Source organism: Erinaceus europaeus, chromosome 13, assembly GCF_950295315.1.
Source record: "Erinaceus europaeus chromosome 13, mEriEur2.1, whole genome shotgun sequence".
Lineage (NCBI taxonomy): Eukaryota > Metazoa > Chordata > Mammalia > Eulipotyphla > Erinaceidae > Erinaceus > Erinaceus europaeus.
The window spans coordinates 37,164,455-37,191,265 of NC_080174.1; the positions used below are offsets into that span (position 1 = coordinate 37,164,455).

At 47.2% G+C, this 26,811-nt stretch overlaps 3 protein-coding genes across 3 annotated transcripts; all 3 read right to left on the minus strand.

Moving 5' to 3' along the window:
* Positions 1 to 345: 345 nt before the first annotated feature.
* C1QB (complement C1q B chain) lies at positions 346 to 6,240 on the minus strand. The gene is made up of 3 exons (XM_007535240.3): positions 6,080 to 6,240; positions 2,149 to 2,341; positions 346 to 1,079 (listed from the first exon to the last, which is right to left on the minus strand). Exons 2-3 carry the CDS (start codon positions 2,324 to 2,326, stop codon positions 505 to 507), a joined length of 753 nt encoding a protein of 250 aa, XP_007535302.1. The 5' UTR covers positions 2,327 to 2,341; positions 6,080 to 6,240; the 3' UTR covers positions 346 to 504.
* A 6,545-nt stretch (positions 6,241 to 12,785) lies between these two features.
* Positions 12,786 to 15,991, minus strand: C1QC (complement C1q C chain). Its single transcript, XM_007535239.3, has 3 exons — positions 15,833 to 15,991; positions 15,409 to 15,601; positions 12,786 to 13,590 (listed from the first exon to the last, which is right to left on the minus strand). Exons 2-3 carry the CDS (start codon positions 15,581 to 15,583, stop codon positions 13,034 to 13,036), a joined length of 732 nt encoding a protein of 243 aa, XP_007535301.1. The 5' UTR covers positions 15,584 to 15,601; positions 15,833 to 15,991; the 3' UTR covers positions 12,786 to 13,033.
* Positions 15,992 to 19,022: 3,031 nt separating this feature from the next.
* C1QA (complement C1q A chain) lies at positions 19,023 to 22,142 on the minus strand. Its single transcript, XM_007535243.3, has 3 exons — positions 21,987 to 22,142; positions 20,772 to 20,941; positions 19,023 to 19,792 (listed from the first exon to the last, which is right to left on the minus strand). The coding sequence occupies exons 2-3, from the start codon at positions 20,932 to 20,934 to the stop codon at positions 19,218 to 19,220; spliced, it is 738 nt and encodes a 245-aa protein (XP_007535305.1). The 5' UTR covers positions 20,935 to 20,941; positions 21,987 to 22,142; the 3' UTR covers positions 19,023 to 19,217.
* Positions 22,143 to 26,811: the final 4,669 nt, after the last annotated feature.

Here is a 26,811-nt window from a genome sequence, read left to right on the forward strand (position 1 = left end):
CCCTCTCATGCTCACATTTCTCCTCTGTAAGCTGAGCATTGTGCAGCCTATCTCTAAGGATGTGTGTGAAGTTAATGAGAGAATGAAAAAAGCATCTAGCCCAGAGCATATAACATAACAGGCACTCAGTAACTGGTTGTCCCTCTCCGCCTCACCATGTGGTTGACACAGACCTGGGAACCCAGAGTCTAGCCCTCTAGTCACCTTCTATTTGATGGAATTTCTGTTTTCACAGATCATTCATTCATTTATTCCTTACCCAATCATGCAACCAGTGTTTACTCTGCATGTCTGAGAACCCACTATGTACAATGTGCTATGAAACAGAGCTGAGTTAGACCACTGTTCCTTGATGTTAAAAGAATTTGTTTATTTATTCATTCATTTGGCAACATCCATAAAGCCCTTCTGTGTGTTTTGGTGAGGTGGGGGTGTGACTGGGGACCAACTGGAGCATTGCTTGTAGAGGCAGGGTGGGAGGGGACATTGAAGCAGACCCACATGTCAGGCCTCAGCATCTGGGAAGAGCAAGAACCCTGAGAAGATGCTGTTGGCTCCCTCCATGCCCAGCAGGGAGTTCCTCTCTGTGGCTTGTAGGTAGACCTGCTCCCCCAGGCCCAGTTTGAGGACTACGCCACCTGTGGTGACCTGGAAAGTGTTGTGGACATAGTCACAGAAAGTGACCACTTTCTCTGCACGGTCCTGGCTCCTGATGAGGTTCACACACAGGTTACCTCGAGAACTGGCATGGTAGGTGAAGTAGTAGAGTCCTGGCACCTGGCAGGTGAACTTGCCACTTCGAGGCTCATAGTTATTGTTCACGTTGGTGACTATCCGGTCAAAGCGGATGACCTGGTCCTTCCTCAGGGGGGTGTTGACCGTCCGCATGGTAGAGAAGGCAATTTTCTGGGTGGCCTTGTAGTCTCCAGATTCACCCTTTTGCCCAGGCCCTCCAGGGGATCCTGGAGAGCCTTTGGGACCCACTGGACCCTTGGGGCCAACTTTTCCTGGATTCCCGGAAATCCCTGGGTCCCCCTTCTCTCCTAACTCACCATGGTCTCCAGCTAGTCCTGGAAGCCCTGGAAAAGCAGAGACAGGAGACATGAGGGTGCCGAACATCACTGAGAACCAAAGGAAAGGGGCATAGGCTAGAAAGCAGAGAGGCTGGGGAGAGGCTCCTTTCTGGACTTCAGTTTCTTTTCTCTGAGAAATAGGTAGGGGTTCAGGGAGGACCTCTGATTCACCTGCCAACTCTCTAGACTGTAATGTGTTCGACAGCAATGGGACTGATCCTCAAGGGCCATGAAGTACATCTCAATAGTTCACATCAGCCCTCTGTTGGGTCATAAGTTTAGAGCAGGGATAATGAATGCCTAGCTCATGCACCACAACCTTCTACACCCTCCCCCAGGGCAGACATTGTTAATCAATCATAGCATTTCCTTCAATCATAGCATTTCCTTGTTAAACCTAGAAGTGGGTCTTAGAATCTATCTAATCCCACTTTTCCAAGAAGTCAGATCCTCTGGTAGAAGATAAAACCTTCCTAGAAGGGTGGCAGAGCATAGATGCTATGAATAAATCTCAGGGGACTGACAAATATGCCTCATATCACACCATTATTAATAAGAGTCATCTAAACTGAATCGTGTTTTCTAAGGATGAGGCTATTTTGTGGGATTGTATAGAGTAACTGAGATTATGAAAGGAGAGGGCTTAATTGTACCTATTGTTCTAGTGGATAAATGAAATAATTTTACAGAGTAATATTTTATGGCAAGGAAGTATCATTTGAACCTTTCAATAGCTCTACAGATATATTCTTGTCTGTATTTTACAGATGAGAAAATAACAACTCAGAGAGTTATAACAATTTTCTCTGCCCATAACCCAGGACTGTTATTACAACCCTTAGTTGTAATAGTAAAGGAGCTGTGCTTTGATACCTGTCTCAACATTTCCTAGGGTACTTGCAGGTAAGTGAACTGCCTTTCTGGACATGGCTATTTCCAAAAAAAAAAATGGCATCAGAATCCCCTCTTTGCAGATATTACTCTGAGGACATAGCAAGCTGGTGTGGCTGCAAGTGGTTTTGTAGTCTCTAAAGTGGGCAGCTGTAACTTGGGACACAGGCAAAGCCTGAAGTACCTTTTTCTCCCTTTGTCCCCGGAGTTCCAGGGCTGCCATCAGAACCTGGTATGCCAGGGATGCCTGGGATGCCCGGGATGGCTGGGTGCCCACTGCAGCTGCCCTGAGCCTGGGACACATCGAGCATGCCCAGGAGCAGCAGCAGCAGTGCAGAGTTGCCACTCCTCAGGGTCTTCATCACTATAGTTGCTCTCTGTAGGGGGACATGAAGATATGATAGGTTACTGTAGTGGTGATGCCTAGTGCTTATCTGTCTGCCTGTCCATCCACCCATCTGTCCATCCATACATTCATGTGTTCACCAAACATTTACAGTCCATGGGGTCAGGTGGTGGCGTGCACCTGGTTGAGTGCACATGTTACATGTACAGCCCACCAGATGCTGTGTCAGGTGCTAGGATTGCAGTGAACATGACAGTATGACTCCTGCCTTCATGTAGCTGACAATATGGGAGGGTAAGCAGGTCAACATATGAGTAGGTTGAGCTACTTACAGATACGCAAAGTGCTCTGACAAAGGTGACCAGGAGCCGAGAAAGGGTTTTTATAGTTTCTAAGGCATGCAGCTATGACTTGGGACACAGGAGATGGAGCCTTGGTCAGTGACACCATTGTGCCCACAAAACCCAAAGTACCTTTCTGGGTTAGAAGTGTCTGGCTGTGGTAGTGCTGTCTGGTTTTGTCAGTGACATCCCCCCTCTAGGAAGTCTTCTAGATGAGGAAGCACCTCTGAGAAGTGATGTTTTGACAGAAAACTGAAAATCCAGAAAAGGCTCCAGACTAAAAAATTTCTAGAAGAAAGGTGATAAGGACCCAGAGACAAGACAGAACCCTGAATGTTGGCTAGTAGGTAGGCCAGTGTGGCCAGAGCAGAGTGAGAGTCCAAAGAGATAGAAGTGGAGGTGTTGGTTCTGAGATATGCAGGCTTGGAATTTTCTGGTGAGGGTTCTTATTCATTATGGCTTCTGGATGCAGGGTACCTAATCTGTTCCCACCATAGACTACATCCTTAGAGCAGTCCTGTGTGGAAGAGGCTACTACATCTACACTGAAGAGGACATTAACGTTCAAGGAGTATAAGACACTTGCTTCACAGTGAGAACTGTAGCCTGGGCTTAATCCAGGCTTGTCTGCATTGATGCCAGTGTCCCAGGCTGTTTCTGCTTGTGGCATATTCAACAAGGACAGGTACTGGTGGGAGGGCATTGCTGATTCCTTCTTCTAACCAGGGATCTAGGAAGAAGCTCTAAATTGAGTCGCTCAGCATGGCTGTACCCCTGGCATTCACCCAGCCCTACCCTCAGTCCATTATTTTCAATATGTATTTTTATTATGAGAGAGAGCAAGAGTAGAGACAGACAGACAGACAGAACACTGTTCAGCTCTGGCATCAGGTGGTGCCAAGGATTGAACTTGTGACCTCAAGTTGGATCTTTAACAAACTGAGCTTAATAAACCCCAGACCTTGATCATTTTTATTTATATATTTGTGATTAATAGTTGCTTCCAAGATTGTAAGATTATAGGATATAGTTCCACACCACACCCACTACCAAAGTTCTGTGTCCCTACCCTCCCAATGCTAAGCAGCTATTATTTTTAATCACAACAAGCCACATACAGAAGCATCACACATTCTCATCTTCCAGAGAAGACTAGGCACAAAGAAGGGGCAAGAACCTCCACAATGTCACCCAGCAGTGACTCAGATCCAAATCCAAGGGACCTCATAGAGCATTAGAAGGAAAGTCTCTTCACTTGATCAGGAGAATGTGTGGGCAGCTCTCAGAGCTGTGCTGGAGAAGGAGACTGTGGTTACTTCTGTTACTGCTGCTGTTGGGGGCAGCACACACTCAGTGGTGAAGAGAGGACCGGAGAGCTGTGAGCAAGGCCACCAGGCCCAGATTAGGAGCAGATTAGGCTGCTGCTCCTTTCCACTAAGGACACTGAACAAGTCACAGCTCTCCATCCATAGTTTCCCCTTTTACAGAATGGGCATAAGGTTCACCCCAGCCTCCCAGGGCTGGTGGGAGGACAGATGAGTTAGGGCTTAGAATAAAACCTGTCAGGTTGGCAATGCTTAATGAATATGAGCTTTTAATATTTTTTAAAGAGACCACAGCACTGAAGCTTTTCTTTTTTTTTTTTTTAATTCATCTTTATTTATTGGATAGAGACAGCCAGAAATTGAGAAGGAAGGGGGTGATAGAGAGGGAGAGAGACAGAGAGACACCTGCAGCCCTGCTTCACCACTGGTTAAGCTTCCCCCTGCAGGTGGGGACCAGGAGCTCAAACCTGGGTCCTTGCTCACTGTAACGTGTGTGCTCAACCAGGTGTACCTTTTAATACTTTTAAAAATATTTACATATTTATTCCCTTTTGTTGCCCTTGTTGTTTTTATTGTTGTAGTTATTATTGTTGTCATCGTTGTTGGATAGGACAGGGAAAAATGGAGAGAGGAGGGGAAGACAGAGAGGGGGAGAGAAAGATAGACACCTGCAGACCTGCTTCACTGCTTGTGAAGTGACTCCCCTGAAGGTGGGGAGCCAGGGGCTCAAACCGGGATCCTTATGGTCCTTGCGCTTTGCACCACCTACGCTTAACCTGCTGCGCTACCACCCGACTCCCAGCTTTTAATATTTTAAAAATGATTATTACCATGGCCAGGAGGTGGCACAGTGGCTGCAGTGCTGGATGCTCAAGTATGAGGTCCCGAGTTTCATCTCCAACATTACCTGTGCCAGGGTGATGCTCAAGTTCATTCCCTATCTATCTATCTATATTATAAACAGACAAACAAAAAACAAACATTATTATTATCATCATCCAGACATTATCAAGCTTTGAAGTTGCAGGAAGATGGCTTGGGCTCTTTCGGGAGACTGGGCTCAGAGAGAAGGGCTCTCTCAGATGAAGCAACTCAGAGATGCGGAGCTCCCACATGGAGTGGGGTGGTGGTGGTATGTGAGAGTTGGGGACAGAAGATATGGGTTCTGGCACCACTGAGTCTTAGATTTAGATGTAGACTTAACTCATCTGTTTGTTCATCTCCTGCCTTAACTGGTCCTCACCACTGTCAGCCTTTTCCTGATCTTCCCCATATCACAGACCCTTCCATTTCCTTCTAGCCTCAGCATCATTCCCCCTCCCCCATACATATAAACACACATACTTGTAGTCAGGTCAATTTGATCTTAGACTTCTCCCCTCCCCCCCACTCTGCTATCACATTGCTATAGAACCACAAGCAGGTGCTTTTCTGAACTTCTTTGGTAAAGTGAATTTTGACCTGAGAGGGCTGGCAGAAATGGAATCTAAAAGGACTAAGCAGTGCTGCTGTGACCTCCTCTACAAGCACAACTGAGCTTACTTGGTACTAACTAGTAGCCAGTCACAATTCCACCTGCAAGACTAATTATGTCCTGGCAAGAATCAAGCTGAGTAGACTGTGAGGGAAGAAGAGAGGCAAATGCTGGACTGTGCAGATAGGCCGGCCTGGAGTCTAATTTCACCTCTGCCTCTGACATATCTCCAACTAGCTAGTGTGCTGAATTCTAGGTAAGATCTATCTGCCTTAGGTTTGCTAGCACCCCTGGGAGATTCTGTTAGCCCCAGAGAGAGATTCAGGGCAGACAGTTTATGTGACCTGTTCATGATCACTAGCACTAAGTAGGCAGAGGAAAGATTTTGTTTGAGTTTCAGTGACCCCAAATCCCTTATGCCAGTGGTGGATCCATTTCAAGCTGCTGCCTCCACACCTGCACCCCTATAGAATTTGATGCTCAAGGTCTGGGGATGGGCTCAAGATCCATTAATAGACACCCTTACATCTCTGGGACAGATGAAGCAAGGCTTACATGGTGGGAATGGCCACCTTCCACCCCATTGGTCCTGCCAGCCAGTCTCTCCCGGCACTGAACCCCAACCTTACCTGTTAACCTGGAGTCCTATGATGCCACAGAGCCGGGCAGCAGTGGAAACAGGAGCTGGGAGCCAGCTGCTCTCAGTCCAAAGCAGAAGTTCTATTGCTCAGAAATGGGAAGGGCCTTCCCCCTGGTGGCCCCCTCCCGTGGGTCAAGCAGGCCTGCTCCCCTCCCAACTCTAACCCCGGCCTCCCCCCCACCCCCACATTACCTCCTTAAAATTCTCAAGTAGTTTCAGGTCCTCTTTCTGTAATCTGGAGGGATTGACAGTAAATGAAGCGGGTGGCTGGCAAGTTTGGTTTTGCTGGCTCAGCAGCTGTGGTGACACAGCTGTCCTGGGAGGATATGAACAGCAGGTGTCTCGCCTGCCAATACCCCTCCCCCACTCCCACCCCACCCAGCTGATCTTGTGATCTGATATGCAGTGGATGGGATGTTTCTCAATGAAGCAAAAACATGGCCAGCCTAAGACTTGAGCACTGGATTTGGACTTAAATATCTCCATTCATGTTCTGGCTCTGACACTTACCAGCTAAATTGTTCCTAAGCCATGGGAACCCAGGGGGCTCCTATTTCCTCTCCTTGTGATGGTATCACCATTGTATCTGCTCTGGATTGCACAGATTTGGGGGTGGGGCTCCAGAGCTATAGGAGAAGAGAAAGAAGAGGGCAAATTGTGAAGTGCAGCACACATGACGACTGCCAATATCACTCCCCTTCCTGGTCTCATCTTTTTTCTGCTTTCTTCTCATTATGTACCCCTGATCTTTCCCTGTTCTCTCAGAAAATAATATGATAATGAATTTTAAATGGGGTCATTATTTATTTATACCCTGTCCTCTGCTTCTAGCACAGTTAGAAGCTGATAACAATAATTGGCTCATCCAGGTTCCTGTTGCTGGCTGATCCTTGAATCACACCAAGTCAAGACTAGAGAGAATCTTGGAAGTCATTGGCCCATTCCACTCATGCTATAAGGGGGAAACTGAGGCCCAGGGGAGCATGAATTATCCACCAGTAAATATCTCTCAGGGGTCTCTATGTGCAAGGTACTGGAGATAGAGCCGCATGCAATTCATCCATGGTTCCCTGCCCTCTAGAAAGGGTCTATGGGGGGGGGGTATTAGTGCTAACTGACAAATGACACAGTGGTTTCATTACTCATGTGCTAAATGTCACAAAATAAGAGAATTGCTTGCTGGATCCCACATATGTTGCAAATAGCAGGTGAGGACTAGTAGCCAGGCCACTCTGACACCAGAGTGTCAGCTCCTTACTGTGGCCTTGGATAAGATGGTATGATACCCAGGAATAGCTCCTCAGTAAGCACTATGCATTGCCAAAAGACAGGGACATCCTGTGTTGCATTTGTGCTTGGAAAGAGAAATTTCTTGGTCTGTGGCTGATGGAGACATAGCATTAATTGCAGTGGCTACTTGGGGGAAGGAAATGATAAAGTTCAATAACACCTAAGGGTCCCTAGGCCCATCGAGCTGTAAAAACAAGGCACTCAGACCCATTAGAGAAGGATGATTGTGGATTATGGGTAGGGTGAGGGAGATTTAAGAACATTTTAAACTTAATTTATTTTTATTTACTTATTCATTTATTAGGTAGAAACAGAGAAATCAAAAGGGAAAGGGGAGATAGCAAGATAAAGACAGAGAGATACTGCTTCATTGTCTGCAAAATTTTCCTCCTGGAAGTGGGGATTAGGGATTTGAATCTGGGTCCTTGAGCACTGTAACATATGTGTTCACCCAGGTGTACCACTGTCCAGCCCTGGGAGAATTCATAGATGGTTTGTTCAAGGGCCCATCTGATGGTTCTCAATAACACATGGACCTGAGAATCTAATTCTTCGGTGGGAAAAGATGAGCTTTAGGGCCTGGCAAGATAGTTCACCTAACTAGTGTGCTTACTTTGCCATGCAGATGACTTGGGATCCAATCCAACACCCAAAGAGTGGGAAAGCTTTGATGGCATATTGTTTTTCCCTTCTCCCTCTGTCTTCCTATATCTGAAAAAGTCATCCCAGCAATGGCCAAAAAAAGATAAGCTTGAACTTCAGGTACAAGCAGTGAAGACTAAGAACTGAAAGGAGTAGGAAGGGGATTAAGGCCATGGGCTTTTTAATCTCCCAAGCTTGAATCCCAGCTATCTTTCTAGATATGTGGCCTCAGGAACATTTCATATGTCACATATTATTGTTGTTTTTATTATTTTAACAGAGTATTGCTTAGCTCTGGTTCATGGTGGTGCCAGGCGTTGAACCTGGAATGTCTTGCATGTAAACCCTCTACATAACTGTTGAGCTATTGCTCCAAGGTTTCCCCAGGCAAAATAGAGACATGGACACCCACATCCTGTGTTGTTGTGGGGACCAGTGAGCGATCCTACCTGGAAATAGTATTCTTTCTTTCTTTTATAATGGAGAAACATTAAAAAAAACTTACTATTTTATTTTATTAATGAGGCGGGGAGAAAGAGGGGGAGAGAGAGAGAGAGAGAGAGACACTAGAGCACTGCTCAGCTCTGGCTTATGGTGGTACTGGGGATTGAACCTGGGACATCAGAGTCTCAGGCATGAAAATCTTTTTGCATAACCATTATGCTATCTCCCCAGCCCTAAACAGTATTATTTCTATGAGAGGAGACATTGTTCTTAGAGCCTAGACTCAGGTTAGGAGGAGACCAGGACTGAAGATCAGGAGCTAAGTGATTGTTGTGCCTATAAGATACCAACTTGTATTCTCGACAGAGAAGGGACTCCTACAAAGGTCGTGGTAAGAAACCTAAAAGCCCTCAGCACCCAGTGGTCTGAAAGAGATTCCTTGCAGCATGGAATGTCTAACCCCCTTCTTGCCTGCACCCCTTCTCTGCCCCCAGCCACCCAACCATTAAAAATTATCACCCAACCCCCATCACCCAGCAGACAAGTTGGCATATTTAAAGACTCGTCTCTCCTGACAGAGAATAAGAAAACAATTATGGGAAATAAAAATGCACAACAATCATCACCTCAACAAGTACAAGTTTCTGATCTGACACTGTAGCTCACATAAATGGCATATTGATCTCTTAAACAAAAGAGAAACTAGAAGAAAGATGTATCACTGGGAGCATTGCCGGGTGGGCTGCGAAGTGGTCAATGGAGCGGAGTTGTGAACACAAAGGCCCTGAGAATCTGGCCCTGTTCCTGCTAGAGGAACCCAGTCTCCTGGCCTGGCCCAGCCCAGGTGCCCCAGCCCTTGCCACTGTCCTTCCTCTGTGTGTCTTATGTCTCTTGCCTTTCTGTGCCATGCATCTCCTGTGTCCCTACAATGTGCCGAGTCAAGTATGAAAGCAGCCCTGTGATCAAGGATGCTGAGCACAGGGGCAGAGCAGAAGCTCTGAATACGTGCCCAAGGGGTAAGGTAGGTACCTTGTCTTTCCTCAGTCACCCCCACTCACCCACAGTAATCACCCCACCTTGTTCTCAGAAATCTGCTTTTTGTTTTGCTTTGTAAGTCTGTGGTAATTTTGCACTGCAAGATATGGGGAAACCTGGGCTTTCTGGAGGAGTTTGTGGTTCAAATGTGTAGACAGTAGTCAGGACAAGGAGAGAGAATCAGAGAAGCCTTCATGGAGGAGAGCATGCATTATCCAAGTAGATGGAAGACACCTTAGAGTGGGTTGGGGACTCCACAGGAATATCTTGGGCTACTTCTTGAAATTTCTTCTCTCTGATTCCTACCACCATACCACCTATGGTGACCTCAACCAAATCACTACTAGTGCTGCCATCCCACATTATGCCACTACTGAATTCTTATGGTGGACTGCAATCAGAGATACAGAGCCTGAGCTATCAACCTCACACTCTTCAAACCTAGTGAGATCTTTCCTAACACATGAGATGACCTACATACACTTTAGAGATCTTATCATCCAAGAAAGTTACAGATACTAGGTATGGGGTAGCGTTTACGGTACTGGGTACAGTGTACGGTGTAGCCACAAGCTAGGGGCAATTATATAACTCAAAGTAATAGTATTCAGTAGTCCTTGATGATTAGACTTAGACCTAATAAACCTGGAATCCTAGTTGTAGTGCCTAACGAAGGCATCATAAATTCTCTAATTGATTAGACTTAGACAAAATTAGCTTAGCAATCTAACAGAAAGGCCCAAAGAAGACAGATCCCCCAAAACTAATTCTGGTTGGGCTGAACAAGTGACACTCACTGCTCAAACAACTGGGGGAAATTCTAAAGTCATCAAAGAGAAGACTAGAAAAGTTGGGTAAGGGCAAGAGACAGGCTGACTTAGTAATGGCCCTTTTGGTCAATATCATACCACCTCACCATCTGGGGCCTTAGTCAGAGAATTCAAGTATGATGGGCCTAGACCTCTCTCTAATGGATCCCTCTCTGCACCACCACTGGTCACTTCTATCAGGAACATCATTACAGACTTTCCTTTGGGCCTTCCCAGGACCTTGCCATAGAGCAGTTATGGTAAGGACTGCCCTAGTCTCTGAAGGGAGGCTGGGGTATTCTGCTTTGCTACCTGAGGAAGATTGGTCCTGAAATGAGTGCAGCCTGTACTGTCCCCATCTGTGACCATAAGCTGTGAGCTCAGACCAACAGGTTACACAGGTTCTGGAAATATATATATGCATATATTTATATGCATATATATGCATATATTTATATAAATATATGCATGTGTATATATATATTTATATATATATAAATACATGCATGTATATATATATATATATATATATATATATATATATATATATATATACATGCATACCCTGGATCAGGTGGGTGGAAGTAAATAGTTAATTCTATCCACAGAATATTTTCAAGAATGGGAGCTACTCTCTGCCCTTATCCACTTTTCTAGCCCTTTCCTCTACTCTGACAATGTTTTTATCCAACTTCATGCTAGCTATCAAATTTAAGCAAAATTACCATAGTTGTGGGTTCCTAGAAACATGCCTAAAATGGACTTCTGAGCTTTCTTCCAGCCTAAGATTCCTAATCTCATCTGCTCTATTCCTACTTTTTGGTTCCTGTTCATTAACCATTTTGTCTCACTTTATGTCTTGTCACCTTCCAGACACCAAGTTTGATGCTACCATGATTCCAGCCTGACTTCTCTAGGCAGATGTCCTGGAACCTCACCTCTCTAGAGCCTTACTACATACACTAGGGAAAGATAGAAACAGGCTGGGAGGGAGTATGGATCAACTTGCCAATGCCCAAATCCAGTGGAGAAGCCAGAACTCTGCACCCCCAAAACAAGTTTGATCCAGTGGGGGAGAAGTGATAGGAGGAAGAGGATAAAAGGGGAGAGATATTTGGATGTAGTAATAGGTTTATATGTAGCTTAGAGGGGAAGAGAGGATTGGATCTGGAAGCAAAAGGGTGGCAATTATGTACAAATATAAACAAATAGTTGTAGAGATGATAGTTAGCACATGTCTGCAACCTTGGGAGAAGCAAGGTGGTTTGCAGCGGAGGGACTTAGAATGTAGAACTCTGGTGGTGGGAATGGTGTGGAATTATACCCCTGGTGACATGTAATTTTGTAAATCAATACTGAATCACTAATAAAAAAATTAAAATGTCATGGGCAACAGAATTTCAAGAACAAAGGAACAAAAATGGATGAGAGTGATTGTAGAGCTGGGTTCAAGCTGCTTCCCTCACACCCTCCCCCCAATGGGCTGGTGCCTGTGTGAGCTCAGCAGGATTCAGAAACTGAGCTGAGGTACCAACCAGGCAGATTCTCCCAGCCCTGAGCAGACCTCCCCTTGCTCTAGCACTCTGACTCCAACTCTGCAGAGAAAAGTAAAGCTTGTTTTGTTTTCACCCTGAACTGTCAGCCCTTTCTTGTGTCCATCACTGTCAAGTGATGGACCCCAGTGGGGGGTCTCAGTGGACAGATCCAGCTGTCAGGAGCCTCCCATCAAACCCTGATGGCTCACTTGTGGGCAGCAGTGGGCTGAGAAGATCTCCTGAGGGAGGCCTCCTGGAATCTGTCAGGTACTCAGGGAGAATCAAGCATCTGGGGCAGAGTCCTGTCTCTCTCCCATTCATGCGAGGCTCTGAATGTGGTTATGAAGTGATTGCATAAACAGGTCAGAAGAATACCTGTTGCATCATAAGTGCTCAGTAAATGTTCACCATTAGACTTTTTTAAAAAATCACTCATTCATTCACTGTTTGTAGTCAATCAATTACCTATTTGATTTATTCATCAATTCACTTCAGTTCACTCATTAATTTGGCATGGCGTTCATTGCCCCTCTCCCCTTTGTCTGCACTGGACTTGGCTGGGGCCCTACCCTTCCTGTGACAGGTACCTCACAAACTCAGTGCAGGTTGGCAGAGGTCTAAGAATTCAGATACTCTCCTGTTTCCCTGTGGACCCGGGCACTTAATTGGCAGCAGCACCTTCAACAAGTGACAGCAGGTAGCCTCTGGGGAGTCTCTTGCAGCCTTCATTCCCATTTGAGCATCTTTCTCCACAAAGGACCAGGTGGTGCTAAGTATCTGAACATCAGCACTAACCTTCTCTGAATGCTGGCTGGAGACCCCACCTGAATTCAGAGCTAACACACACCTGTGGCAGATACAAAGGGAAATTTTGGAATTTCCAAATTGCTTTGAGAATTGCTTCCTTGAGGAATCAACAATGAGAAATCTGGGAAGTACGTGTTGGTCAATTAAATTCTTTATTTATGTATCACACCACCACTCCTAAGACTTGGTGGGAGGGTGGCATTATCAGAAGGTGTTGGTTAACTGTCAGCGTAGTGACCCCAGAAGATGCTCAGAGGAGGGAGAAAACATATGGGATGGGGAGTCAAGGTGGGCTCCCTGAAGGAGGAGCCCATTAGGTGAGAAGAATGGCCTGACTGGTTTGTGGAGGGAAACTAGGGGCAGTAGGGGTGTCCTGGGGCCCTAGTCCGGGAAGAGCAGGAAGCCTGAGAAAACACTGTCGGAGCCCTCGGTGCCCACCATGCCATTGTAGTCATTGACGGTCAGCCACACCTCCTCGCCTGTCTTCAGCTGCAGCAGCACACCGCCCGAGCTGACCTGCTTGGTGTTGGACATGTGGTCGCAGAACGTGGTCACCTTGGTGCCGCTGCGGTACAGCTGCACGCACAGGTTGGCTGTCTGCGACGTGTGGTAGACAAAGTAGTAGAGGCCAGGAACCTTGCAAGTAAACTTGCCGGTGCTCGTGTCATAGTCCCCCTGTGGGTTTGTGACTGCACTGTTGAACTTGACCAGGCTGTTGGCTGTCGGGAACTGAATGGTCTGCCGTGTGACACTGAACACTGACTGGTGCTTCTGCTTGTACTTTCCCTCTTCACCTGGCTCCCCAGGAGGACCCACAGGGCCAGGGACCCCGGGACTTCCAGAGGGTCCCATGGGGCCATTTTTTCCAGGATGGCCAGGGTGGCCAGGCTCTCCTTTCTGGCCCTTGGGTCCTCGTGTTCCAGGGATGGCTGGGATTCCTGGGGGAAGAACAGCCAAGAAGGAAGTAATGGGGCTGGAACTGGGGAAACAGTAGGGGGAGTGCCTGGAACCTCCTTATCTAGATAGATTCTGCATCTAGGAAGAAGAAGGGAAGGAAGGGAAAGCTTATGTGCTGGTCAGAGGGGAGAGAGAGTCTGGCTTAAGTTCTGTTTCCCCCAGACCTGCCCCCTGACCTCAGTTAAGGCATTGCCCTGTCTCTCAGCCTCATTTTCTACATTTAAGACAGAGAGTGTGGGACTAATCAGCACCAGGAGGAGTAAAGCTGGCTGAGATTCAGAGACAACTTACAGATAACATGGGTCTTCAGGTGCTTCTGTTTAGTCTGCACAGTGCTTTTTAAAAAAAATTATTTAGAACTTCAAATAAACAAGTTTAGACTTTGCTTGAAAGTCCAGGTTTTAGTTTTAGTTTTTTTTTTTTTGGGGGGGGGAGTCAGAAGAAGGGGAGATAACACAGTGTTTATGCAAAAAGACTTTCATGCCTGAGGCTCTAAAGTCCTAGGTTCAGTCCCCAGCACCACCATAAGCCAGAATCGAGCAGTGCTCAGGTTATTATTTCTTCCTATCTATATACAATTAAAAACTATTTTTATTTATTTATTATTGGATAGACACAGAGAGAAATTGAGAAGGGAGGAGGAGATAGAGAGGGAGAGGGACAGAGAGACACCTGTAGCCCTGCTTCACTACTCATGAAGCTTCCTCCTTGCAGGTGAGAGCAAGGAGCTTGAACCTAGGTCCTTACATACTGAAATGTGAGCATTTAACCACATGTGTCACTACCTGACTTCTCTATATAAAATTTTTTTTCTTTCTCCTTCTTTTTATTTTTTTCTCTCTGTATCTCTCTCATTAAAAGGAAATAAATAAAAATTTAAAAAATCAGAAGCTTGGCCAGAGACATATTTCTTAGAAAACTCATGAAACTTCAACTTCAACTTAACTTGTATAGCCTCTTCAAAGTCTCTTTACTTAATGTTAATTTTTTTTAATTTTTAAAATGTATTTTATTAATACTCGAGAAGGAACCAGAGAGCATCATTCCAGTACATACAATGGCAAGGGTTGATTAAACTTGAGACTTCATGCTTAAGAGTACACAACCTCCTGGGCCTCATCATACAGTTTTATATTTATTTTTTTCAGTTTTTTATAATGAGACAATGTTAGATTCAGTCAGTTGTAAAACAAGAAACAAAGGATGGGGGGGTCCCACCTGCCTTTGCATAACAAAAGCATGCTATCAACATTGGAATATGTTCTTCCTCCAATCCACAGAGCTTTGCTTTTCATGAACTCATGAAAATTCATGCAAGTGTGTGTTGTTCAAATAGAATTTTGGTACAAGGATAGATTTGAGTAACCATCCCTCTGCCTATCTCCCACCCCCAAACCTTTTACATGTGACAGCTGGCTGGAGCAACTTCCCTCATAGTGCAGATGAGGAAACTGAGGCCAGAGATTCACCCATGCCCCTGCAGAGATCAGGGCTCACCTGACTCTTCTCCCATGACCCTCACTGTCCCCTCCCCAGGCAGGTATTCTTACTCTCCCTCCATCATCAGACAAGGAAATTGAGCAGCAAAGGTGCGCTGGGCATGCTTGAGCCTGGCTTTGAGGAGAGAAGTGCTAGACCAGCCACAAGGGTTGGACTCTGTCCTGGGGGCAGGTGTGGCAGGAGGAGCCACACTCTTTGCCATCAAGTTGATGTCTTTTGCCCCAAGGTCAGCTTCAGATGGACACCCTCATTGTGATCTGTCCCCTCCCTCGCTCTACCCCCACCATCAGCACACTCACCTGGCTCTCCCTTGGGCCCCTGTAGTCCATCGTGCCCATCCTTCCCTGGGGCCCCAGGCAGCCCTGGCATTCCAGGTATCCCATAACAGCTTGTGCTGGCCTGACCCCACTGTGGCAGTGCCAGTAGGAGCAGCAGCAGGTTCAGCCCCAGAGGGTGCCAGGAGCCTGAGCCCATGTCCGCTGGGAGAAGTTGCTGGATGGAGAGAGACTGAGTTTACATCCCAGCTTCATTCTGTCCTTCCCACTCACTCCTTCAGTCCTCCCCAACTGCCCTCCCCTCCACAGACTCCTTGTCCCTTGACCGACAGAGACTGGTCTCTCCAGCTTGGATAGTGTCCCCTTCCTCTCACCCATCAGGCATATACCTGCAGGGGTTGGAGGAAATCTCCTCTTTGCTCTCACTGTACAGGGGTTCTGACCTCACCTGGGTTGGAGATTTCAGGTCTCCTCACAGAGGTGTCCTCAGATCTGTTCTCCTAGCCAGGAGGATGCTATGCCGAGCTGACACATCAGGGAGGGCTCAGAGCTGGCTGTGGGGATAGGGGAGGCTCCTCTCCACACCCCCTCCCCTCCATCCCACATCCCCTTTTCCACACTTTCCTGACTTGACACTTTCTCTTGGGTACAGAGCCAGGCTGGCCACAGTGACACTCCTGTTCTCCCACCCACCCCCCAAGCCTTGCGTGTCTAAAATGGGGAAATGTCCAGCCCCCACTCCGGATCTGGTGAAGGGTGAGTGTATAAACAAAGGCAGACTTCCCTTCTGGTCAAGTTCAACCCTTCTAATGCCCATCCCTGTCATCAGCATTTACTGTGCCTGAGGTCTCTGCTTTCACAACACCCCAGCAGGGGATTTTAATTTTTCTTACTTTCTTTTTCTCTTCTTTATTCTTTTTTTTAGCTTTATGGTTATTTTTTCAGGTTTTTCATAGTGTTTTATTTACTTTTCATTTTTTATTTGTGGTTAATATTCAGTTACAAGATCATATTATTACAGTGTATATAGTTCACACAACACCCATCACTGAAGTTCTGTGTCTTAATTCCCTCTTGCAGATGAAGAAATAGGCTCAGGGAGGTGAAAGTCTTACCCAAGGCTACACAGTGAATGGTTTCTGGGAGACCCTTCTGTTCTCCTGTCCCTAGAATCAAGACTGACCTGCATTTGTCACTTGATGGGCCTTATTCTAGAAGCTTTCATGGTCCCCTTCTGTTTGCTGCACTGAGGAGTAGATACCTAGAATGGACAGGGTTAGCAGGCAGGCAATCAGCTGTGGGGGACAAACCACTTTCACTAGAGTTGGGGGTTTAGGTGGTCTCTCTCTCCACTCTTACTGCTTGACCTGAGGCCTTCAGCAAACCCACTGGCCTCTTTTGGCCAAAGTTACCCCAACCACGTATGAAGATGGAGTGCCAAGGGTTCTAGGCTTTCTTCCTTTGCTGGGGTCCCTGGCTCTCCTTGATGCTCTCATCTTCCCTCTTCTGTCCTGATATCTCTGGTGCCCCTGGTCTGGCAGCCTACTGTGCTTGCTGAGGGGAATGCCAGTTTGGACCTGGCTGGCAGAGCTGAGAGCCCCCCTCATAGGAGATTTGATAGAGGGTGCTGAGCAGCAGAGAAAGGGTCACATCATCTGCTCCACACCACCATCTGTGCCTCTAAGGATGAGACAATCTCTAAGTGGAGGAGATGGGGAGGTTGCAACAAGTCTTGTGCAGGGCAGTGTCAGGCTCAGTCTGTGATGTATGTAGTGCTAACCCTAGGCAGGTTGGTCCCTCAGAGTCTGTTGCCCTGAGTGGGCCTCGAGGTCTCAGTCTCTCTATCTGTGGCTCAGGGTTGGAGGAACTCCTCAAGAGCGACAGAATAAGAGAATGGATGTGAGTGCACTTGGCTTTCGGAGTCCCACGCACACCATCTTCCGCCTCACATCACTTGTGTGCAGGTCTGTCTTGTCCAGCAGGTGGCAGTCTCGGCCCACTCTCAGCCTTTCCCTGCCCCACACCACCTGGTATGGCTCAGCTGGGCTGATTTGTCTCTGAGGAATCTGCTCTCTGAGGAGTCTGCTCAGACTGGGGTAGGAATGGGTGGCATTTAGGGTAAGGAGCTGCTTGGAGCACACTGCACCACCACGGACAGGGCATCCTCGCCTGGTATTTTTTTAGTCCCCTTGCAATGAGAGGAAGAACCTTCCCTTTGGAGTCAGTCAGGTCCTGCCACTTTCTGAACAGCATGACCTTAGGCAGGTCTCTCTTTTCTCAACACTGCACTGTTCTGGTCTACTTTGCTGGCACTGGAAGCATCCCTGCTGAGGAAGTGTCCAGTATAGAGTGGGTGCTCCAGGGTCTGTTTCTTTTCCCAGCTTGGGCTTCCGGGCAGCTAGTGTGTGTGTGTGTGTGTGTGTGTGTGTGTGTGTGTGTGTGTGTGTGTGTGTGTGTGGAGAGAGCAAGCAGGGGGCAGAGAGTCCATGTGAAGTTCAGCATCTAGGGGCTTCTGAAGGTTTACAGGAGCCTAGGGGGTGCATGAGTATGACAACAAGTGTATTCCTGAGTGTGTCTGGGTGTGACGGTGTCATCAATATGAAAGACCAGGTGTGTATACATGTGTGTAGGGTTAAGTGCATGTGTCACCACACCCATGTCTTGGTGGGGCATGGGTGAGACTCAGTCCAGGAAAGTGGGATCACATGCCTCCTGAAGGAGGTGTGAGAGCAGGTAAGGTGTGCACATGTGCACAAAGATAAAGCTGGCTTCCTTTGGGAACATATGGTCTATATCAGATACTCATAGGATGGAACTCCTGGCCTCTGGTTTCCCCCACATGCAAAGAGTATAGTGCTGCTTCCTGTTACTGAATGGATCCTAGACAAGTTGGAGGAGAGTACCTGGAGATACTCAGAAGCATAGTAGATCCTCCTAGTCCCCAGCCTAGGCAGGATATCCAGTAGGCAGAAACTCCAGTGGATTTCTGGGGCACAAACCCAGGGCCGGACTTGGGAAGCTTGGATTTAGTGAAATGTTGGATTCCTTTGGGTCACTTGCCCACCCTCTCAAATCCTTGCCTTGTCTCTCTGTGTCAGAGCTGGAAATCATAGGATATTGTCAGACCTGTGACTGCAGAGTCAGGCAAAGGGAGGGGCTCAAAGAGTTGGGTATTGGTGAGACTTGAGTTCAAATCCCAGCTTTTCCTCTTAACACAACATTGAGATAGATGTCTGACTGACCCCTAGCTCAGTTTCATTATCTGTAAAATATTAGTTAAGGATCATAATAAAGACTAAAAAATTTATAATAACTGCTAAACTCTTCCTAGACCTGTCTTCAAACCAGGCATGTGCCCAAATGCTCACACTGGTCATTTGACTCCTCACAACAACAAGTCTTTGAGGTAGGTGTCATTCCCACTTTACGAAGAAATCAAGTTTCACTGAAGTTATGTAACATGTGGGTGACTGAACTTCTGGGAAGTGGTGGCCCTGGGACTGAACCTGGACCTATGAGGCTCCCAGGACTTGCTAAGTGCTGAACATGGGACTTCCTCACAAACAAACACTCCATGAACAGGATGTTGCATCTTCCTCCCAGCACCCAGAGCAGCAAGTAAACCTCAGTCTCAGCAGACATGGACTCGGGTTTTTATTCTAGGAGAAGCTCTCAGGAAAGATCTCTCTTCGGGCAGTGAAAGCAAGAACACCCCCCCCACACACACACACTTTACAGAGCAGAGTCTAGGCACCAGAGAGGTGGAACGAGTAGCTCAAGGTCACACAGCAGGAAGCAGTAAGGCCAAGGTTGGGTATGGGCTTCTTAGGGCCTCAGACAGATGGGAAAATGAGGAAGCCACTGAAGACACTGTCAGCTTCGGGGCCTTGGTAAATGTGGCCCTTGGCAGGGTCCTTCTGGATCCAGACCTGGTCTCCTTGCTGCAGGTGTAGCACTGTGCCCCCTGACACCACCTGAAAGATACCCTTGCTGTTGGTGTCACAGAAGCCCAGGGAGCGCCGCACCTGGCTCCTGGCTGAAGACATGATGGATAGACAGATGTCCGACTTGGACACCACCTGGAAGGTGAAATAATAATAGCCAGGCACAGCACAGATGAATCGGCCTGAGTGGTTCTGGTATGGGCCTTCCTGGTTGGTGATGACCTTATCGAAGATGACCACGTTGCCGCCCAGGGGTGGATTCCGCCTCATGGCTGAGAAGGCTGGCCGAGGCTGGTCCTGGATGTTTCCCTGGTGGCCCTTCATGCCCTTTCGTCCTGGAAAGCCAGGCTCCCCCAGGGGGCCACTGGGCCCTGGGGAGCCCCTTCTGCCAGGGGCTCCAGGTGGCCCAGGCTCCCCCTGGTCTCCTTTAAGACCTTGAATACCTGTCCGGATGCCAGCAGCCCCTGCAAGTAGAAGGGCCAGAACAGGAGGGAGAGTTTAGATCCATCAGTCCTCAGGGATACTTCCAGCCAAGGACTGCTATGGGATCAAGGAGTTGCGGGGCAGGGAGGAGAGAGGTTCCTGAATCTTCACAACATCAATTTTGACTGGCTGTGTGGCCTCAGGCAGGTGCCTTAACCTCTCTGAACCTCAGCTTCTTTCTCTGTGAGAAAGGGGAGGTGTGTGAATAGGCATTTGGGCAAGCAGGACACTGGTTCAGCATGTCCTCCATACCCCTTAGCCTGCCTACCCTCTCACTGTTTTCAGGTTCAGGGTCTCTAGATAGCATGCCTCGATGCAGCTTTTGCAAATGTCTCTGCAAATCTTTCTGGTCCTTTTAGGAGTTACAGGAGATTCCCACTACCTCCCCAAACTCATCACTTCCCTTACCTACAGCCTTTTCTTTCCCTTTCTGGAGTGTGAACTGTTTCAGAAGTCTTCAAGGGCTGAGAAGAGGGCAGCCAGCAGACACAGAGTTGGAGGTGTAGGAAGGGAACCCAAAGGACAATTTCCACTCATGAATCCCCTTCATGTGCTGGGCTGGGTGATCTTTCCATTTTATAGGTGAGGAAACTGACTCTGAGAGGGTAGGTTATAGTCTTACTGTCACATAACAAGACAGGGGCTTTTGAGTCTGGTATCTTGGGCCTTTGTGGCTCTGGTGAGGGAGCAACAATGACCTGACACTACTGAAGAACTTTCACAGTGTTGGTGGGGTGGGGTGGGTGGAGAGCCATTCAACCTCTGGAGGAGGCAGATCAGGCCAGAGAAAGAGCACCCAAGCATAAAGGAGGGTGGGCAGGGCCTGGGAACTCAGGGCCAAGTGCGTGCTGTAGGGGCTTCTTGAGGGACCTAGGTGCTTTTCAGGACCACCTCAAGCCTTCACCTTGGAGCCACACCAGGACAAGGGATGAGGAGTTGGTGTGCAGAGGGAATACTTACCTGGCTCTCCTCGCTCTCCTTTGAGACCTGGACGTCCTGGTCGCCCAGGGGTTCCTGCAGCCCCATCCTGCCCATCTGGGGCTCGGCACACATTCTGGGTCACTGTAGAGGTCAAGGAAATGGCCAGTACTCCAACCACCAGCCAGCCCCAGGGGGCCTCCATAATGCCACTGAGGAGACAAGGGACAGGGAGGGGCTGGGCAGGCTGAGAGCACAGTATCACACACACACACACAAACTGATTAGAAACCGCTCACCCAAAACAAAAAACAAATGTACACACAGAGCTTGGCGTCTAGGGCCTTCATTGTCCAACTTCCCGTTCAGCTCTAAGAGCCCTGCATGTGCACAAACCCAGAAACTCACACAGATGTACAGGTACACCTGAGCATCCATACAGGTACACATTCACAGGTACACCTGAGCATCCATACAGGTACACATTCACAGGTACACCTGAGCATCCATACAGGCACACATTCAGATACACAAGTGCTGCCTCTTGCCCCCAACACGTGTGACTCAAGAAGCAAGAGAAGACACCCACCACATGTTCCTGGACTCACACACTGCCCCTCCAAATGGCGCAGTGTTTCTCGCTCACACACAACCATAAACTCTAGGTACCAACTCAGTGGATTACTTTATCTGGGTCTGAGGACCTGGCCACCGTACCAGAGCACCTGCATGAGAAAACTTCACCAGTGGTGGAGCAGTGCTGTGGTATTTCTTTCTCTCTGTCTCTCTCTCCTACTTCTCACTCTCTATTTAAAAAATAACGATTGCCAAAAGCTGTGGAATCATGCAGGCTCAAAGATCCAGGGTGCAGAAGGAGGAGAGGGCCCAGCAGCATCAGTAAGTCAATCAGTCAGTTAATCAACATAAACACACAAGGATTCACCAACACATCTGCTCGATCTTCTACACACTCAACCGCCCTTCAGTACCCTATACCCTGTCCTTATCAGCTCGTTGCACACCTCCTCCCACTGTCCCCCAAATTCTGATTCAAAGAGTGAAGCTCTCCCTACTCAGCCATTCTGGGTCCTGGGTCAGAACCAATGTGGGGGCATCCCCAACCCTGTCCCAGAACAGAAGCAGCTACTCATGTTTTCCTTTTCTTCCTGCTTCCTTGGTCCCCTCTCCAGCCACCGAGGTGGTCCCCCTAGTCCCTCGGAACTTGACAGCCCCTTTCCTCCCAGACACTAGCCTCACCTGCTTCCAGTGGTCAGCTTGACTGGCTGGTCCTGCCCTGCTCCCCAGCACCCCTGTGGACCTCTCGGCAGGGGAGGAGCAGAGTGGTAGCCAAGTTTCACATCCCTTCCCACTTCCCCTTCTCCTTCTGTGGACCTGCCCCTGGCCTTGCCCCAGTGGCCAGAGTCCCACCAGGGACATTTTGAGCAGACCTCAGCAAGACTGGGATGTGGGATGTCCTACTCTGCCACAGCTGGTGTTGGGGCAGGGACAGCCAGACAGAGTCTGCAAGGGTCAGGGTAGAAGTGGAGGGAGGCGGGGGAGGGTGGCAGTGAGAACAGAGAAGCATAGGATGTGGGGCGAGGGAGGGGGAAGTTCTCTAACATTCATATATTGTAAGGTGTGTTTTTTTTTTTTCCAGATCACTGTTCAGCTGTGATTATAGGTGGTGCTGGGGGTTGAGCTTAGAACCGCAGAGCCTTAGGTATGACATAACCATTATGCTATCTTCCTCCACCTCAAGAATAAGATCTTTTCACTATTAAAGGAAAGCAGTGTGTATTCATTGTCAAATATCTAGAAAAGCAGGACGTAGAAGAAGGAGGAGGAGGGGGGAGGAGGAGAATGAGAAGGAAAAAGAGAAGGAGAAGAAGGAAGGTAAGACCATGGTGAGAAGCTCACTATCTATCTTTCTGGACTTGCCACAGCCTAGCCACATGACCTTGGCAAATGACTTCAACTCCTAGGGCCTCAGCTTTCTCTCTGGTCAGTTTGGAACAACAGATTTTACCTCATGGAATTATTTTAAAGTGTTAGTGGCATAATACACAAGTACTTGACACATGACTTAATAATGAGCTTATCAGTTTGCTACCAGCCACCAGCTATCTTTATAGAGCCCTGTCCCTGATCAATAGTAAATAATGAGTCAAGCAAAGTGACATCCCCCCTGGAGTGTCAAGTGACCCTTAGGAGGACTTGGAAGACACTGTCCTGATTTGACTTTGAAAGGACACTGGTTTTATATTTGTCTGATTTCCCAGTGCTGGGTGATTTTACTTATCAGGCTGCTGCAAGTGTATGAGTACTTCACAAAAAATAAAAGGCATCGATAGTAATGAGAGCATCATTAATGGGGCAAACTGTGGGGGCAAGGGTGGATGGAACTGTCTCTGTCTGAATGAAAACAGCAGCTTGGGGAGGGGGGGGAGCTGAAATTATGTGTGCCCAAGGCCCCAACTTCTTAAAATAGAATCATGTTAGACAAAAATTGCAGATGGTGAATATTTTCATTGAGAGAGAGAGAGAGAGAGAGAGAAGCCATTTGAAAATTACATATTGGAGACCATTCTGCAATAATCCCAAGCTGTCAGTTTGAACTTTGACCCTACAAAGATTTCTTCCTTTAGGTGAGTGCCATTGACAAACGTATACCTCCCACCCCACCCCAAAGTAACCAAAATTTTTAGACTAAAGTCACACTCAGGGTAGCAGGGTTTGGATCCTGAAGGGCTCCCAGAATCTGAGCAGACATAGGAACAACAGTTCTCTCAGGTCTTTCACCTGTGCTCACTCCAGAAACTGGCTCCTAGGGGATCTGGAGTGATGGGAGGAACACTTCTCTTATTTGAATAGATATTTTTAGTTCTTTCTCTGAAGCTTATTAGGCGAAATGCAGACTGTCAAACTTTTATATAATGTGGCTTTAAAGTTCTTTAGTTTTTATTTCACTTTTCCAAAATCAAGGTGTGATTGACATATAGTAAAATGCCGAAGTCCTAAGTGCACTGTTCAGAGGCTTCTCGTCCACTGGAAAAAAACCCTTTACTGCCATCCTGATCCCAAGAGCAAACCTCTGCATCACCCGGCTGGCGGCTTCCTGCTCCTCCCTTGTCAGCAGCCCTTGCCCTCCCCAAAGCAATTGGCAGCTGGTATTCTGCCTTCTGCCATATATGAACTTCATGTACATGTATTTCAAACATGTGTCCTCTTTGGCATCTTATTTCTTTATCTTCATGTGTGTGGCAGGTCCCTCAATGTTGCTACATGTGTCAGTCTGGCATTTTATGCTGAGTAGTATCCCATCATGGGCATAGATCACATTTGTCTAGTCATTTTCCCTTTGGTGGATATTTTGCATTGTGATGAATACAGGTGTTCAGCATATTCTTATTCGAGTCCTCCTCCTGCTGTGAGGTCTGGACACCTAGAAAGGGGCCTGAAGTTTTCACGACCTCCCCTCCCACACTCTCCCTTGCCTCCCTGGTCTTATTAGGGGGAGAACCTGAATTTTGCATTTCTAGGTGAGTTTCTTCTATTCTCTCTCCTACTCCCAGTAAGAGCAGGGTTTTGCAAGGATTGGGGAGGGCAGTGTTTGGGAACTGAGGAGGGGATGGTCAGAACCTGCCTCCTGCTTTCAAGGCAGTCTGTTTAGTCTTTGCATATCAGAGCTTTGAGGTGGGGGGGTTATGAACAATGAGTGAACTGTAAACAAAGAATGATTTGTTGCAGAGAGAGAGGCAACTTGGGTTCAAACCCAGCAACATGTGGGCTTGCATGAGTAAACCTTTGTGTCTGAACCCTTGGATTGTGGCTTCAGATCAATGTGGCTTGCTCCTGCATGTGGTTAGCATTTAGGAAAATCTTGTGTCTTCCATCTTCCTCACCTGCCACTCAAAGGGCCTGGTGACTCCTGAAACCTTTGGGGAAGAAAATGTAAGGAAAAAACAATTAGACAAAAACAAACAAATGAACAAAAACAAGCAAACAAACAAACAAAAAAAACAATCCAGGAGGTTGCACAGTGACTAGAGCCCTGGACTTGTATGCATGTGGTTCTGAGTTTGGTCCCTACATGACGCCCTGGCTCTCTCTACTGTCTTCCATTTGTAAATAAAATATTAGAAAATAAAATAAAAAGAAGAAAGAAGGCAAAAGTGGTTTCTTTGGAGAAGGAGGAGGAGGAGGGTGAATAATGGAAAGAAAATCAGCTTCCCCCATCTCCTTCACTATATCCTGAATGGCTCCTGGGTCCAGGCACAGCTGATCTGAGAAAAGTTCCCTAACAGCAAATCTAGCTGGAGAGGCACTAAAGGAAGCCAGTGAGTCTACAGGCAGGTGAGATGTAAAAAGATTAGGAGAGTTTGGAAAGCAAATAGCAGGCAGTGGGAGTCGCACAGAAGTACCAATGGTTCTGCCTGGTGGCAGATGGGCCCCAGGTCTGGTGGGCTGTGGGTATTCCACTGCCAGGGTGCTCCTGGGGGGGCAGGGATGAGCTTCCAGGGAAGTCACAGAAAATCGAGGATACAAGACAGCAGTCAGGACAAAGTCCTCTATGTGGAAAATATCAGTTTACTGCCTGTCGCTGGCCTAAAGCTCCTCTGAGTCATTCTTTCTGTGGACCAAACATCACTTTCTTACAGTTGACCCTGAGTCTTGATACATTTGCAAAATTTACTGTGCTCTCTTTTTAACACACACACACACACACACACACACACACACACACGTATGTGTGATTTAATAGTAATTTACAAGATTTTAAGATAATAAGTGTATAATTCCATACTATGCCCATTACTGCCCCCACTTCCCCCCATTGGTAATCACCATAGTTCTTCCAAGATCATAGATATGGGTTGACTATATATGCATTTTTTCTTTATACAAATTCATGTGTTTCAATTCTCTATATTCCACATATGAGTGAAATCATCCCATAGTAGTCTTTCACTTACTCACTTAACTTCATTAAGCATAATCACTGCCTGCTCCACCCATTTAGCCCCAAAGGACACATTATAGTCTTTTTAAAAAATTGCTGAGTAGTACTCCATTAAGTATATGTTCCCTGACTTCTTTTTCTTCTTTCTTTTTAAAAATGTATTTATAAGACTCAGATTTTACTTTGAACTCTTTTCTTTTTTCTTTCTTTCTTTTTTATTTATAAAAAGGAAACACTGACAAAACCATAGGATAAGAGGGGTACAACTCCACACAATTCCCAGCACCAGAACTCCATATTCCATCTTGTCCCTTGATAGCTTTCCTATTCTTTAACCCTCTGGGAGTATGGACCTTTATATGGACCTAACTCTCTTTTCAGCCACCAGGTTCCAGATGCTAGCATGATGCCAATCAGACTTCCTGGACAGACAACCCCACCAATGTGTCCTGGAGCTCTGATTCCCCAGAACCCCATCCCACTAGGGAAAGAGAGAGGCAGCCTGGGAGTATGGCTCAGCCTGTCAAGGCCTGTGTTCATAGGGGAAGCAATTACAGAAGCCACCTTCTACTTTGCACTCTTTAGCCCCATTGCCAAACATTCATTCCTACTCTGTCTCTGTCTCTCTCTCTCTTCCTGTCATGACAACCACAGGGGGGCAGTGTTGTTATGGCAACTGAAGCTCAGAAAGGGGGAGGGCCACAAAGCCACACTGCCAGGCGGTGGTAGAGTTGCTTCTGCTACATCAGATAACCTGATGAACATTTGGCTTTCTACAGATGAACATTTGGCATTCTACAGATCAGAGGTCTAGTTCAGGAACTCTGAAAGAAAGAAGAATGGAAGAAAGAAAAATATTGGACATGGGAGCTCTGAAGGCCAGATCTGCCAGAGTTACACCTGCACCTTTCCTGAGCCAGGTCTGTTAGATATAGCACCACCACCTGGCTTCTTTCACTTGGAATCCCAATAGGGGCTTATCTGGATTCCTTTTCAAAGATGAAGATACTGAGGCTCAGAGAGCATTGCTGGACTTAGAAAATATAAATAGAAGATGCCCAGTTCAACTTGAATTTCAGATAAATGAGTGCAAAAAAAATTTTTACCCTGTGGCCTGAGAGT